The sequence below is a fragment of the Phacochoerus africanus genome, chromosome 8, assembly GCF_016906955.1.
Source record: "Phacochoerus africanus isolate WHEZ1 chromosome 8, ROS_Pafr_v1, whole genome shotgun sequence".
Taxonomy (NCBI): Eukaryota; Metazoa; Chordata; class Mammalia; order Artiodactyla; family Suidae; genus Phacochoerus; species Phacochoerus africanus.
Genome location: NC_062551.1, coordinates 58,480,619 through 58,495,941, shown reverse-complemented (window position 1 = coordinate 58,495,941; position 15,323 = coordinate 58,480,619). Strand labels below are relative to the sequence as shown.

Here is a 15,323-nt window from a genome sequence, read left to right as displayed (position 1 = left end):
TAGAAAACAGGTAAGAACCATAACACCAATTCTGCACAATCTCTCCCAGACACCAGATGAGGAGGAAATGCTTTGTACTTTATGAGGCCACACTCTAATGACAAAACTAAACAAAGACAACACAAGACACACAACAAAAACCTGCAGGCCAGTCTCCCCCGAGAGCATAAATGTGACCTTCAAATCAAATTTTACACTGTCTTTTCAAAGCCCTACACCACATCCAAGCGGAGCATATCCCAGGAATGCAAGGCTGGTTTGATATGCAGAAATCAAACCACCACACTGACAATCCAGGAAAGACAAACCACCCGCTCAAATCAGAGTGGGGCCCAATCAGCCTCCACTCATGAGGAACCACACAACACAGCAGAACCCCTGGCGCTCTAGTCCTAAAGGAGCTTCCTCAGTCAGACAGAAGACAGTGCCACGAGCCTGCAGAGAAGAACATATTTAATGGTGAACAATGAACTGAGGTGGAAAATATAGAGGAGGCAGGGGTATACAAGGACCTGGAGCTCAGGAAAAAGGTCCCCTCTGGGCAAGAAAAGTGTTAGTGACTCTGGGACAGATGGATTTACTGTACAGTGTTTCTGGTTGTGAAAGGCCCTCTTCTCCCAGCTTAGAGCCATCGTCCTGGTGGCCATCAGAGGGCGCAAGAGAGACGCAGCAGAGTCTGTCCTTGGACCAAGACAATGTTCAGAATGGGACACACTGTACTTTAAACTCTAAAAATGTATTTTTAAAAAACCTAGAATGAGGAGTTCCCATCGTGGCTCAGAGCTTAACGAATCCACTAGGAACCATGAGGTTGCGGGTTCAGTCCCTGGCTTTGATCACGGGTTCATGATCCGTCATTGCCCTGAGCTGTGGTGTGGGTCGCAGACGCGCCTCGGATCTCGCGTTGCTGGGGCTCTGGCCTAGGCCGACGGCTGCAGCTCCAATTAGACCCCTAGCCTGGGAAACTCCATGTGCCACGGGAGCGGCCCTAGAAATGATTAAAAAAAAAAAAACAGAAAAAAAAACCCACAATGAGACACACTGTACAACTTCCAGTGTAACAGGGGGCATTATTTCCCTCAAATGAAGAGTCTGCCCTCGGGAAACCCCGAGTGAATACCTCAAAGACTATGTGCCCAGCTGGGCCAGCACAGGGTCTTTTTAAAGACCCTTCGGTTAGAGAGGCTGATAAAACAATGATATTTGGCCAATTAACTTTCCTGCAAACTCCAGTGTCCAGATGAGTTGCAACACCGCGGATAAGCAAAAGCCCAAGAAAAACCACTTTGAAATGGAGAATAAGGGCAGCTTCTCTTTAGCCCTGGCATCCCTCCCTGAGGCTGGCACAGCTCCACACTGAGAGGCCCCCGCCCTCTGCCCAGGCTTCCCCCTCCCTCTGAGGACAGTGAGTGAGGCTGCAGGTGACATCCCCAGGCTTCAGGTGCCACCTGAGAGACCTGCCTGCCACTCCACTCACAGCATGGGGAGCGCTGGGGCTCCAGGCACACGTGGCGGCAGCAAAGAACTCAGAAAAGGGACAGGACTCTCAGCAGGGGCACAGCCGCACTGCGGGATGGAGGGGAGGGGCCCTCATCTGTAGGAGGAAGAGGGAGCTTGCCCCCTGCCTCAGCCTCCCCCATCATCCCTCAGGGAAACGGGGTGCAGGGCTGAGGGCGGGGCCAAGGCAAGCAACATGGCATCTTCTCCCCAGGAGGGAGGAAAGCAGAGTTGGCACATCCACAGAAAATCTTTCAGAGCTTCCAGAATCTCTAACGGGCTGATGGAGAAACCCACAGACACCAGAGCAAAGCAATGAGGAACACGAAGACTCAGGGAAATGGGACACTGCCAACGCCACAGGATAAATCCCCATCAACAGACCAAAGCACATCAGACACCTGTGACTTGCCTGACGGATGAGGCGAAAGAATTGTCTTCGAGAAGCCGTGAGCTAATCCTTGACAGGGTGCCGAGAACACATGACTGGGGCAGGACAGCCCTTCCATAAATAAATGATGGTGGGGACACGAGACATCCACACGCAGGACGGCACTGGGCCCGAGACTCACGCCCACACACAAAACCCACTCAGAATGGGTTCAGGACTTAACCATGGCGAGCGCCCTGGTGGTCCGGCAGGGGAAGGACTGGCTCCCTGGCCCCAGAGCTTCTGCAGGCCCTCGGCTTGGCCAAAAAAAAAAAAAAAAGGTTTAAAAATTTAAACACAGGACTGACACCATAAAAGTGCAAGAACAAAACACTGGAAATGCTGCTGCTTCTTATCCTTTTTTTTTTTTTTTTTTTGCGACACCCATGACACATGGACGTTCCCCAGCCAGGGATGGAACCTGCTGCGCCACAGCAACGGCTTGAGCAGCTGCGCGGACACCGCCGGATCCTCAACCCGCTCCTGGCAAAGCTTCCTGACACGCGTTTGGACACGGCTTTTCGGTTACGACCGCAAAAGCACAAGCAACAAATACGTGAAGAGACAAGGAGCCCGTCAAATGAAAGCGACTGCACACAAAAGAAACAGGCAACAGCGTGGAGCAGAAGCGAGAAGATCCCTGCAAACCATCTCTCTGACAAGCCGTCACCTCCCCAGACACAGGGGGAGCGCACACAACTCCATGCAAAGCAGTAACAAGCCGCTTTTCATGGGGCAAAGCACCCGAAGAGACGTTTCTCAAAAGAAGATCCAAACGGCCAAACAGTCCCTGAAAAGCTGCGGCCCCTCACCGACCAGCAGGGAAACCCTGGTCCAAACCACAGGGAGGGAGGGAGTTCCCTGACGGTCTAGGGCTTAGGACCCGGCGCTCTCCCCGCTGACCCCGGGTTCAATCCCTGCTCTGGGAACGGAGATCCCACCTCAAACTGTAGTCGCCATGCATATATAAATACAGGTGTTAAATGGGGGCCTCGTTCCTCTCGGGGCAAATCATGAAACACACACGGGGAGAGACCCCCTCGCACCTGTTACAACAGCTGGTGGGAAAAGACCCAGGGCAGCAAGGGTGACAAACACGTGCAGAAAAGAGGGCCTTGGGCATGGTTGGTGGGAACGCAAACGTCTGTCAAAGAGAAGGAGAGAGACAGACCTGCCACATGCAGCTATTTCCCGTCTTGATCTATGTCCCCAGCAGGTGACATCAGCGTCGCAGAGAGACACCTGCACGTCCCTGTCCACTGCTGCATCCCTCACGACAGCCGGAGCCGAGCCACGGAAAGCACCTCGACGGCTGTCGGCAGATGAATGGGTCAGAAAACATCACTCACACTCACATACACACACAGACGTGAACTCTTTGACTGTGGTGACTATTTCACAATGAAAAATGAATCAAAGCATCACCTGGTGAAGTTCCCATCAGGGATCAACGGAAACCAACCTGACGAGCATCTATGAGGCTTCGTGTTCCATCCCTGGCCTCCCTCAGTGGGTTAAGGGTCCGGCCTTGACATGAGCTGTGCTGTGGGTCACACATGTGGCTCCGATCCAGAGGTGCTGTGGCTGTGGCCCAGACTGGCAGCTGCACCCCGATTCCACCCCTAGCCTGGGAACCTCCAAATGACTCGGGTGCGGCCCTAAACCAGAAACAATAAAGAATCCACTGGTACCTCTTCCGCATGTACAATTTCCACCAATTGCATCTCAGTAAAGCTGAAGACTCTGGTTTCGTTTAATTTGACCAAGTACGTGGGAAGGTCCCCGCTCTGATTGGCGCCGGTCGCTCCCACGCTGCTCTTTCGGAACAAGCACGCCTTCCCCTCCCGCTTCAGAGGGGACTCGGTTCCAGGCATCGCGTCCCTGGATGCTGAGCACTCGTACACACGAGTGTGTGTGTGTGTGTGTGTGTGTGCGCGCGCGCGTGTGCACGCCTCGGGCACGTGTGCAGGCGTGTCTGTGTGGGCGCGAGTGTGTCTGCGGCACGTCCCACAGCTTCGGGGCCGTGTCTCCCTCCCTGTCGCATCTCACTCTCTCCACGACATCACCTCGTGCTCCTCTCACGAGCGGGAAACCCTCACCGGGAACTCGCCTTCTTTCGCTCTCAGTCCATCAGGTCAGCGGAAAAAGTTTGCTTCCTTCAAAGAACGTGTGTCACGCGGGGGAAAGGAGAGGCAAGGACAGGGCTGGTGACGGGATCCCTGCCCCAAGCCCTCCTTCTCTCTGGTGAAGACGCAGCCTGGGGCGCCCCCTGGCGGCGCAGCCCGGGAAGGACCCGGCCTTGTCACTGCTGGGGTCTGGCTTCCACCCCCGCCCTGGGAACAGCCACAGGCCTGGGTCTGGCCACAACACATGCAGCCTGAGGAGTGGGGGAGACCCAGCTCAACAGGGTCCGAGGTGCCAGGATCTCTCTGTGTTCAGGGATTTCTCCCCTGATGACCCGGGCCCTGTTGACCCTTACAAACACGTGGGCTCCCAGTACAGTCTCTCACCATTCATTCCTTGATGTGCTTCTCTAGTATCTTTGGGCATCACTTTCCGGTACGGTGGCGTCGCAGCCCAATATTAGCTCGTCATTCTCTCGGTGGTACCTTTCAGTTTCCAGAGGAAGACAGTTAGGACATTTTCAGGGCCCCTCGCCAGTCCTCCTTGAATTTTTTAAGTAGAAATGGCCATAAAATAGAATTAGCCATTTTAAAGCATACAGTTCAGGGCAGGAAACGGTTTTTCTAATTTGCCCTTCCTTCTCTTCATTTACCAGGAAGGCTCAAGATACAGAAGTCTTTTTTTTGCTTTTTTTTGTTTGTTTGTTTTTGTTTTGCTTTTTAGGGCCCCACCCACGCATATGGAGGTTCCCAGGCTCGAGGTCGAACGGGAGCCACAGCTGCTGGCCTACACCCCAACCACAGCCACAGCCACACCAGATCCGAGCCGCATCTGTGACCACTACAGCTGAAGCAATGCTGGATCCTTAACACACTGAGCGAGGCCAGGGATCCACACACAACCTCAAGGTTCCTAGTCGGATTCCTTTCCACTGCGCCACAACAGGAACTCCCAGATGTCCTTTTAAATCTAAGCATTTTAGCACCGGGCTGGTCTGTCTTCACCTCTCCAAAATACTCAGTTCCTTCTCTCTCTCGTTCCTCCCACGGCATATGGAAGTTTTGGGGGCCAGGGAGCAAATCCAAACCACAGCTGCGACCTACCAGGCAGCTGCCGCAACACCAGATCCTGTAAGTTTCTGCACTGGGCTGGGGGGATCCAACGCCGGCCTCCACAGACACCCGAGCCACTGCAGTCAGATCCTGAACTCATGGCCACACAGTGCGAAATCCGGGTACTTGTGTCCTGAGCAGGAGCTTCTTTCCTTCTGACACCCACAGCAGACACCAAGGGGGACCCCCGCATCTTCTCCAGGATCTGGAACTTCCACTTCTCACCTCTCTGCGCAGCCTTCTGGAACCGCTCTGAGATTCGCTTTCCTCTTGCATGACGGGCCTCGCTCGCGAGCTCCTCCTGCGATCAAGGGTCTCATGTGTTGATGCCACTGCATTTGTCATTGCTAACACTTCTGTTTTTGGAAACTGCCGGGGCTTCTAGCACATAACCCACACGCTTGCTGCCACTTCCTTTGCAGAGATGGGGACGCACTCCATGCAGGAGGGGGCCCCGGTTTTCCCCCACTGACGCCCCTTCCTCGGCAGCCTGTGGTCCGCGGCCCGGTCCCCCTCTGGAGGGGCCCTGGACGCCCGCTGGGGCGCACACCCAGCCTGCAGAGCAGGCTTCTCCCAGGGCGCTCCTCCGAGTCCAGCTGACCAGGGCAGGCCGGTAGCTGCTCGGGCCCCGCGGGGTCCAAGGGGCTGCCAGCACGATGCCCAGGCGAGCCTCGCGCCCGCGCCCCACAGAGGCGCACAGCCACCCACACTGGCTGCGCCCAGTTTCAGGCCCACGGGGGCCACGGCTCAGCGCTGCCATGGGTCTGGGTCCGCAAGCAGAGCGACCTCACCCAGGGCCCGCCCAGAAACACGGGGGACACAGGGGCACAGCGTCCACCCTCACCCGGAGCCCTGACCCCTCCCCACTGTGAGCAGCTGGGGTCCCCCTCCCCGAGGCCCCCAGATGACCCGGACCCCCCGGGGCCTCTCCGCTCCTTCCCTGGGCCCCTCTCCACTCTGGGAACTTTCTTCCTCTCCTTCTGCCTGTGCCTGTGGCCACCTGGGTCACAAACAGTCTGAGGGGCCTTTCTCAGAGTTCACAGCAGAGCCCAGCTCCATGGGGGGGGGGGGGGGGGCACAGAGAGCATCCACTTTGCCAGGGAGTCTGAGCCCACGGCCCTTTCATATCCCAACCCGGTCCTTCTGTCACTCAGTCGGGAAGGTAACATGACCGGTCCTCCAGGGGATCCAGTCACCGCTCAGCCCACAGCCCCTCCCAGGAGTGGGGTTCCTGACAACAGGCGGAGGAGGAAACTCAGGCTCAGAGAAAGGGCACTGCTCTCGAGGCTCCAGGAGCAGAGGCGACACTTGAAGGAAGTGGTTTCCTTCAAAGGAAGCCCTCACCCACATCAGGGTCCTCTAAAGCTTCAAGGCAGGACCTCGGGAGGAGGTGGAGGCCCCGCCAAGGACCAAGGGTCGGGAAGAGGCAGGAAGAGCTCAGGGCCTGAGCCCACGCAGGTGGGGGGGACGCTGTTGCAGGAGAGAGACAGAGAAGCCCCTGGAGGGGCTGGGACAGACAGAAGCCCGCCCTCCGGGCCAGAAGCAGAGGCATGTCTCCTTCCCACATCTTCCTTCTTCCCCTCCCAGCTCACTGCCACTTGCCTGAGCTGGACTTGGATGCCACACACAGGTCCGTGCTGCTCTGAGCCCTGGCTGTGGCGGGCACCTGCATCTTCCCTGAAGCATCGCCAGGGTCTGTGGCCCCGTCCACTCCCAGCACCCACAGGGATGTGCTGGTGGGCAGGCTGGGGAGGGAGCAGACCCCAGGGGGAGCCTCTCAGAGGAAGGACGGGCCCTGGTCCCCATCACTGGACAGGGATGCCAGGAAGGCACCAAGGCTGTCCCCAAAACAAGAACCAGGTGAGTTGTGGGCATGGCTCAGCAGTAAGAAACACGGGCCTTGCTTAGTGGGTTAAGACACCGATGTGGCCATAAGCTGCGGTGTAGGTCACAGATGCGGCTCGGATGCCCTATTGCCATGGCTGTCTTGCAGGCTGGCACCTGCAAGCTCTGATGCCACCACAGCCTGGGAAATTCCATATGCAGCAACAGGGACCCTAAAAAGACCAAACAAAAACAAAAACAAAAAAAAAACCCACAAAAATAGAGCCAGGCTCCCGAGAAGAGGCAGTTCCCCTTCCTATGGGGCTGCTGAGGTAACAACCCCGTGACAGGGAGGACCGGCCTCCGAGGGGCCACACCCTGGGCCCTGTCTGTCCTGAGGGCGCCGGGCTCTCCTCCAGCTGCACAGCCTGGACCACGGGGAGGAGACGCCATGACCCCCACGCTCCCGGGCCTGCTCTGCCTTGGTGAGATGCAGGGCGAGGGGAAGCCCTGCTCCGGGAGGGACCCGCCCCCTCCCCACACCGGCCTCTGCTCTCGGGACACCCAGCACGCAGGGGGCGCCCGGGCACGAGAGGTTCTGCTCAGAGTCCAGGGCGAGTCCTCACAGGTGCTTTCTTCCAGGGCTGAGTGTGGGCCTGGGGACCCAGGTGCAGGCAGGTGAGTCAGTGCCCAGGGGTCCCAGCGCCTCAGTGGGGACAAGGGGCCACCCCCAGGCACTGGGCATGGAGATGGCAGGGAGGGGCTGAAGGGTGGGGAGCCAGGCAGGGTTGGGCTGAGAGCTGGGGGCCTGGGGGTGGGGAGGTCTTGTGACCTGGTCTCTCATGTCCTTCCAGGGACCCTCCCCAAACCCACCCTCTGGGCTGAGCCGGGCCCTCTGGTCACCTGGAACAGCCCTGTGACCATCTGGTGTCAGGGGGCTCTGTGGGCCCAGGAGTTCCAGCTGGTTAAAGAGGGAAGCCCAACTCCCTGGGACAGACAGACCCCACTGGAGGCTGGGGACAAGGCCAAGTTCTCCATCCCGGACATGAACGAGGAGTATGCAGGGAGATACCGCTGTTACTACATTAACCACACTGCCTTGTCAGAGCCCAGTGGCACTCTGGAGCTGGTGGTGACAGGTGAGAGGACACTCAGGGGGCCCAGCCTCAGGCACTGCCCTCAGGCAGGGGTCTGCTCTCAGGGTGGGTCCCTCTCACAGCCCAGCCCTGGGGGAGCTCAGGGGCCGTGAGCCCCATGTAACAAGCTGCCCCCTTCTCTCCTAGGAGCCTATGAGAAACCCGCCCTCTCAGCCCTGCCCAGCCCTGTGGTGGCCTCAGGAGGGAATGTGACCCTCCAGTGTGGCTCAGGGCACGGATATGAGAGGTTCATTCTGACTAAGGAAGGAGAACACAAGTCCTCCTGGACTCTGGACACACAGAGATACCCTAATAGGCAGACCCGGGCCCTGTTTCCTATGGGCCCCGTGACCCCCAGCCACAGGGGGACATTCAGATGCTATGGCTCTTTCAGAGACAAACCCCAGGTGTGGTCACACCCCAGTGACCCCCTGGAGCTCCTGGTGTCAGGTGAGGGGGGCCCAGCCTGGTCCCAGAGGCTTTGGGGCCCCAGGCAGGTCCCTGGGGGCCTGGCTCAGAGCAGAGCCCCATGTGAGGGGGTGGCACAGGGGGTGGGGCTCCTGGACAAGAACCCAGAGTGTGAGAGACAGTGAGACCTGGGGGCCAGGGGGGACAAGGGGGTCATGGGGGAAGCAGCCCCTAACCCAGGGCTCTCTCTCCCCAGGGGGCTCTGGGAAGCCCTCCCTCCTGACCCCGCAGGGCCCTGTCATGGTCTCTGGACAGAGCCTGACCCTCCAGTGTCGCTCTGCCATCAGCTATGACAGGTTCGCTCTGGCCAAGGAGGGGGCACAGGACCTCCCCCAGCGCCCTGCCTGGCAGCCTCAGGCTGGGCTCTCTCAGGCCCACTTCCCCCTGGGCCAGGTGAGCAGCCACCCTGGGGGCCGGTACAGGTACTACGGTGGACACAACCTCTCCTCCCTGTGGTCGGCTCCCAGTGACCCCCTGGACATCCTGGTGGCAGGTGAGGAGCCAGCGGGTCAGGCGGGGACCCACACTCTGCACAGGCCCTGCTGGGGGAGCCCCAGGGGGGATGCTGGGACCAGGGGGAGGGGTCCCCAGGGAGGGAGGGACAGGAAGACAGGGGGCCGGGGGCAATGGAGAGGCTCAGAGAAACACAGACATACACAGAGGAGGGTCCTCAGAGAGGCCCTGCCGAGCCTCTGTTCAGAACCAGGGCGGCCGGCAGCCCCTCACCCCTTCCCTCTCTCCAGGACGGCTCATTGGCACAGCCTACATCTCGGTGCAACCGGGCCCCTCGGTGGCCGCAGGACAGAACATGACCCTGTTGTGTCGGCCATGGGTTCCCATGGACACTTTCCTTCTGTCCAAGGAGGGGGCGGCCCACCCCCCGCTGCGTCTTAGGTCACAGCCGGGCAGAGCTGGGCAGAGCCAGGCCCAGTTCTCCATGGTCCTGTGACCTCGGCCCACGGGGGCACCTACAGGTGCTACGGCTCACGCAGCAGGGACCCCTACCTGCTGTCACAGCCCAGTCACCCCCTGGAGCTCGTGGTCTCAGGTGAGGGGACCTGTCCTCTGTGTGTCCCCATGGTCAGCTCTAGGGGGACCCCCTTTCTAGGGTGCAGTGAAGGGGACTCAAGGGAGGGTCACCCTCCAGGGGGATGGAGGGAACCTGCCCCCTTCCCCCGTCTCGTCTCCAGGATGCTCGGGGGAGGAGGGAGAAGGCCATGGGGCAGCCCCAGGGCAGATTCGGGGAGGAGCGTGAGCGGAGGTGGGGAGCCCCGAGGAGCTGCAACCCCTCACCCACCCACAGCCCTTTCCCATGATCCTCTGGGGCACCATCCCCACTCACAGGCCCAACTCCAAGCTGGGGAGTCACAGGGGCCTCTGTCCAGCGAGTGCACCACTGGCCCCAGGCCTGTCCCTTGAGCTCTCAGCTGACCTAACTCCTGCTCCAATCCCAGCTCAGCATGTGTCCTGGGGCGGGGTGGGGTTGGGCAGAGATGTGGGGGGACCCAAGGGCTCCACGGGCTCTGAGGGGGGGGTGGAGGGGGTCATGGGGAGGGAGATGTTGGGGCCAGCCCCCTCACCTCCCATCCTGACCCCCAGGAGGCTCCCAGGATCAGCCCCTCCCCCCCACGGACCCAGGCCCCCACAGGGGTGAGTGCGGGTCTGTGGAGGGGGGTCTACAGGGGGCAGGGTGGGGCTGTGCCCCCGGGTCAGGCACCTCTGGACACATGGATTTGGATGCCCCCCACCCCCTGCCTGTCCACGTGTCAAAGAGAGAGTCGAGGCCCAGAGCTCAGGGGTCCTTCCAGGTCTGATTCTGCCGGGACCCCCCCAGGACAGGAGGCCTCACAGGCAGGCCCCCAGGAGGGACTGGATGGGGGCCTGTCCCCTCTCAGCATGATGGTGACACTGTGGGTGGTGGGGGGAGGGGGCAGGACAGGGGTCCCGGTGTCCGGGCGCTTCCCCTTCAGCTTGGGGAGCTCAGCTCCAGGGGGAAGCACAAGGGCTGGGCTCAGACTCCTGGCTGCAGTCCCAGCTCCCGCTGTCGAACCAGCCAGGGGCCTCCCTCCTCAGAGTCTCGGGTCCGAGATTGACGGGCTCCCTGGTCCCCTGCCCTGGGCTCACAGGGCTGCCATCAGGTGAGACACTGTGACGCCCAGCTTCACAGAGCTCCAGGGGACACAGCCCCAGCATGGATCTTCCCATGGCACCAGGGCCTGCAGGGGGTGCACCTGGTGGTGGGGGACACACTCCACCCCAGGCACCCCCCTCCCCCAGTCCTGCTGGTCTGGGGTGGGCAGGGTGACAAGGAAGGACCCTCAGCCCCAGATGAGACCCTGGGACAGGGCTCCCTGCACAGGAGGAGCCCCCGAGCAGGAAGCGGGTGTCCGCCTGGGGGGCAGCATGAGGAGAGCTCAGGGAGCCCAGAGTCCTGGGTGCCAGTCCCAGGGCTGTCGTGCAGGCCTGGTCGCCCAGGGTCCTGATTTCCCCGTCTGGGCCTATTTCCCCATCTGTAAAATGGGCGAGTGGGTAGGGGAGGTGAATGCACAGACCCCAGCAAGAGTCTGGCACACAGTAGGTGCACGATTAAATGGCTCATGACCTCACTGGTGCCCCAGGCCTCCCATGGTACCTGAGCCTTCTGATCGGGGTCTTGGTGGCCTTCGTCCTGCTGCTGCTCCTCCTCCTCCTCCGACACCGACACCGACACCGGGGTCAGGACAGACGCAGGAAGTCAGGTGAGCAGGGAACAGGGGGACCCAGGCCCCCAGAGGCGCCGGGTTGAGGGCACGAGCCAACGGGAACCAAAGAAAGAGGTGGGTGAGGTCAGCTTAGAAGGAGATGGTCCAGAGTCTCAGGTCTGAAAATCTGGAACGAAAACTCTTAACGTCAGGTCACAGGCAGACATGCAGGGGGTTTCTCGGGTCTCATCTCCTGAAACACTGAAACCCACGTGCGGGAAGGAGTCAGGGTTTCCTTCTTGCCCTGGAGCCCCGTGAAGCAGGGGGCATAACAGGTCCAGGCTGAGGTGTGCCCGCTGACACCACCCAGGGCAACGCTGACCTCCGACTTCCTGCAGGGGCTGCAGACCGGGAGCCCGAGGACAGAGGCCTGCAGAACAGGTGACTCCTGCCCCAAGACCCCAGGCTCCCAGCTGCCCGCAGCCCCGTCCACCCCTAACACCCCCGTCTCCTCCCAGCTCCAGCCCAGCCGCCGACGCCCAGGACCAGAACCTCTGTGAGCAGAAGAGGAGGGCAGCCCTGCGGGTGGGTGTGGAGAGCTCTGCAGAGGCGGGGGGAACGGGAGGCCGGATGCGGCGAGAGAGAGACTCATGCAGCACCCAACGCCCGCCTTCTGGGTGCAGGGGGCCCAGCCCTGAGCAATCTCAGGGAGTCCTGCCCAGGAAGGCCCCCGTCTCCCCGGTTCTGCCCCAGCAGATGCTGCCGTGAAGGACACACAGTCTGAGGAGGGGACAGAGCTGGACCATCTGGTGAGACCCCTGCTCCTGGCCAGGCCACCAAAGACCTTCTCGTGGCCCAACTTCACCCAGGGCAGCCATCTCAGTGCCCACACCCCAGCTCCAGCAGCACCCACAATGGACTCTCCCCTGGGCCCCCGGGTCGTCCCGCTGTGGCTCCCCCTCCTGTCTCCTCGTGGCCCCACCTTCGGGGTCCCCTCTCCCGACTCCTCGTCCTCTGTCTGACCCTCTGGTGCTGGATGCAGCCCCGTGGCTCAGGAGGATGCGTGGATAAGGGAATGGCCCGCAAGTGCCCAGGCTCCCGTCCTTCCTGCTCCCAACAGACGGGGCCAGGGGAGCACCTTGCCCGGCTCCCTGTAGGTGCTGCAGCTGCAGAAGGAGTACGGCTGACACTCCCTGAGCTCCCCTGCAGCGGGGAGAGAGGCGCTATGCAAAGGGGCAGGCAGGGTCCTCGGAGGCAGGGAGATAAAGCAAGAGAAGGGGACCGGGTGCTGGCGGTGGGGGGGGGGGGGCGCATGTCCAAAGCTCCTGGCTGAGGCCGAGACGGGCTGTGGCAGGAAGGTGGGCGGTGTGGCTGGAGCCACATGAGCAAGGACAGGTGCTGAGACAGAATCAGGACCGCGGAAAGCGTCCAGAGGCCCCGAGGTGTGAGGGAGCTCTGGCGATTCCATCAGGAAAGGGCCCCCAGCGGACCACGGAGGGGAACACTGACTGCAGGAGGGGAGCGGGACCCGGGAGGTGCTGTTTCTGCCTCACCGTCTCCCTCCAGCAGAACGGGCAGCATGGAGCCCCCCAGGAGCAGACCTATGCCCAGGTCAACCACTCCAGATCGAGAGTGAGGCGGGGGGTGGCCCTCTCTCCTTCCTCCCCATCGGGGGCACTGCTGGACAGACCAGCCGAAGACGACAGGCAGGGGGACGGTCAGGTGGGTGCCTCTCCGGGCCCCCAGGCTGCCCCTCACCCCAGAGGTACAGCTGGACTCTCTCTCCCCCACTGCAGGCTGCTGTATCTGCAGATGCCCAGGACGTGACCTATGCCCAGCTGAGCCACGGGACCCTCAGTCGGGGGACAACGGCACCGCCTCCCTCCCAGTCTGGGGAGCCCCCAGCAGAGCCCAGCGTGTATGCTGCTCTTGCCATCCGCTAGCCCCCCAAGGACCCAGACCCCGCATTCCAGGGACTGGATTGCAGGCACCCCAGCAGGCACGGGAGCTGCTGGCCGTGGACACCCCCTAAGGACCACCCGCCAGCCGGGACTCCTCACACGAGTCCAGGAGCTCCGGGGGCCCTCTGGGGTCACCTTCCACCCAAAGGAACTAACAACCCCACATGTTGGAAATAAAGCAACAGACCTCTCAACTACCAGGGATTCGGAAAGAGAATCGTAAAGTATTCCAAACGAAGGTAGAAGGAGGGAAATTAGAATGACAAGAATCACTACCAAGGAGGACAAGCAAAAACTGGAGGAAAATCTAGAGAGCCAACATGCCATTCTTGCCAACACTGATCACACGCTCAAACCCCAGGCACGGGAACCAAGGGTCAAGGGACGAAGGCACACGTCACCCTTGTCGGGACACTACGCAGACCCTACAGATGGGGTTTTCTGGGGGGGTTTCTTTTCTGGCCACGCCTGCATCATGCAGAAGGTCCTGGACCAGGGATCAAACCCTCACCACAACAATGACAACGCCAGATCCTTAACCCACTGAGCCACAAGGGAACTCCCCTGCAGTCTTAAGTAAAGAACTTTATGGAGTTCCCACCGTGGCTCACGGAATTAGCAGGATCTCTGACCACTAGGATGCAGGTTCGATCCCCGGCCTGGCACCAGGTGTTAAGGGTCCAGCATTGCCGCAGACACTGCATATGACTCAGACCTGATCCCTGGCCTCGGAATTCCGCATGCTCCAGGGAGGCCAAAAAAGAAAAACTAAATACACAAATAAATAGAACTGTGTGAACAATTTTATGCCACAAGAAAATGTAGATGAAAGGGACAAAAATCCTCAAAAATACAATTTACCAAAATGATGGAGATAAACGGAGATAACAAACCTTGGAGTTCCCGTCACAGCTCAGCGGTAATGAACCCAACTAGCATCCATGAGGATGCAGGCTGGATCCCTGGCCTCGCTCAGTGGGTGAAGGATCCGGCGTTGCCATGAGCTGTGCTCTAGGTCGCAGATGTGTTGCTGTGGCTGTGGTCTAGGCTGCCAGCTGCAGCTCTGGTTCGAACCCTAGCCTGGGAACTTCCATAGGCCACGGGTGTGGCCCTGAAACGGGAAAAAAAAAAAAAAAAAAAAAAGGCCAAAAACAGATCTGAATTGTGGTCTGTGTTAAATATGTTGAAGCTGTGGTTTAAAATTTGACCCCCAAGTGGCCTCTGCGTCTGGAAATGTGTCTGGATTTCACGTGCTTCTGAACAAGCACGTCCTTATGAAACACACACACGCGCAGACACACAGCGGACTTATCCCGGCTGCTCCAGAGAACAGGGAAGGACCGGACTGCTCTCCCCAGCACATCTGACTCGGCCACAGCAAAGCCAAACTGATACCAACACCTGGCCAGGGAGCTCGAAGACAGGGAACACGCAGGGAGCTCTGCTTTTCTGTTCTGGGTTTCATCCTCCAAAGCCAACCAACACAAGCCAAACACTGAAAGATGACAGAGGGAGTCCCACTATGGTGCAGCAGCTTAAGCATCCAGGCATTGTCTCTGCAGCAGCGTGGGTTCCAACCCCAGACCAGCACGGCGGCCGGCTTCAGGGTCCGCTGTTGTCGCAGCTGCTACCGTCACAGCTGTGGCTTGGAGTCTGTCCCTGGCCCAGTGACTTCATATGCCATGGGTGTGGCCAAAGAAGAAAAAGATTAAATAGAAAAAAAATACTGATGGAGTTCCCTGGTAGCTCTAGTAGGTGAAGGATCCAGCATTGTCACTGCTGTGGCTCTGATGATGGGTTCAATCCCTGGTCCTGGAATCTGGGTATGCCATGAGTGTGGCCAAAAATATACATATATACCAAAAGATGAAAAGCTTTTGATTAAATATGTCACCAATCTATAACTTAAAAACACAGAAATAAAAGAACATAAACTATCATTTATCAAAGTATCTGTAAAAATCTAAAATAAAATATTACTTTTTGTCATGCCTGTAGCACATGGATATTTCCCGGCCACGAATGTCATCTGAGGCACAGAAGTGACAACGCCAGATCCTTAATCCACTGAGCCACCAGGGAACCAACCC

At 59.3% G+C, this 15,323-nt stretch overlaps 1 protein-coding gene and 1 long non-coding RNA gene across 2 annotated transcripts; one reads left to right on the top strand and one right to left on the bottom strand.

The window, feature by feature from the left end:
- Positions 1-3,542: 3,542 nt before the first annotated feature.
- On the bottom strand, positions 3,543-12,948 carry LOC125132758 (uncharacterized). Its single transcript, XR_007136318.1, has 3 exons — positions 11,224-12,948; positions 5,155-5,464; positions 3,543-4,536 (listed from the first exon to the last, which is right to left on the bottom strand). It is a non-coding gene; the product is annotated as an uncharacterized LOC125132758 (long non-coding RNA).
- On the top strand, positions 7,294-13,910 carry LOC125132755 (leukocyte immunoglobulin-like receptor subfamily B member 3). The gene is given in 14 exon segments (XM_047790418.1): positions 7,294-7,472; positions 7,630-7,665; positions 7,842-8,126; positions 8,271-8,573; positions 8,788-9,084; positions 9,335-9,529; positions 9,532-9,639; positions 10,191-10,241; positions 11,210-11,329; positions 11,671-11,713; positions 11,791-11,828; positions 12,029-12,081; positions 12,842-12,994; positions 13,069-13,910. Coding segments are annotated over 14 exon segments (1,863 nt in total). The 5' UTR covers positions 7,294-7,438; the 3' UTR covers positions 13,216-13,910.
- The last annotated feature ends 1,413 nt before the right edge of the window (positions 13,911-15,323 follow it).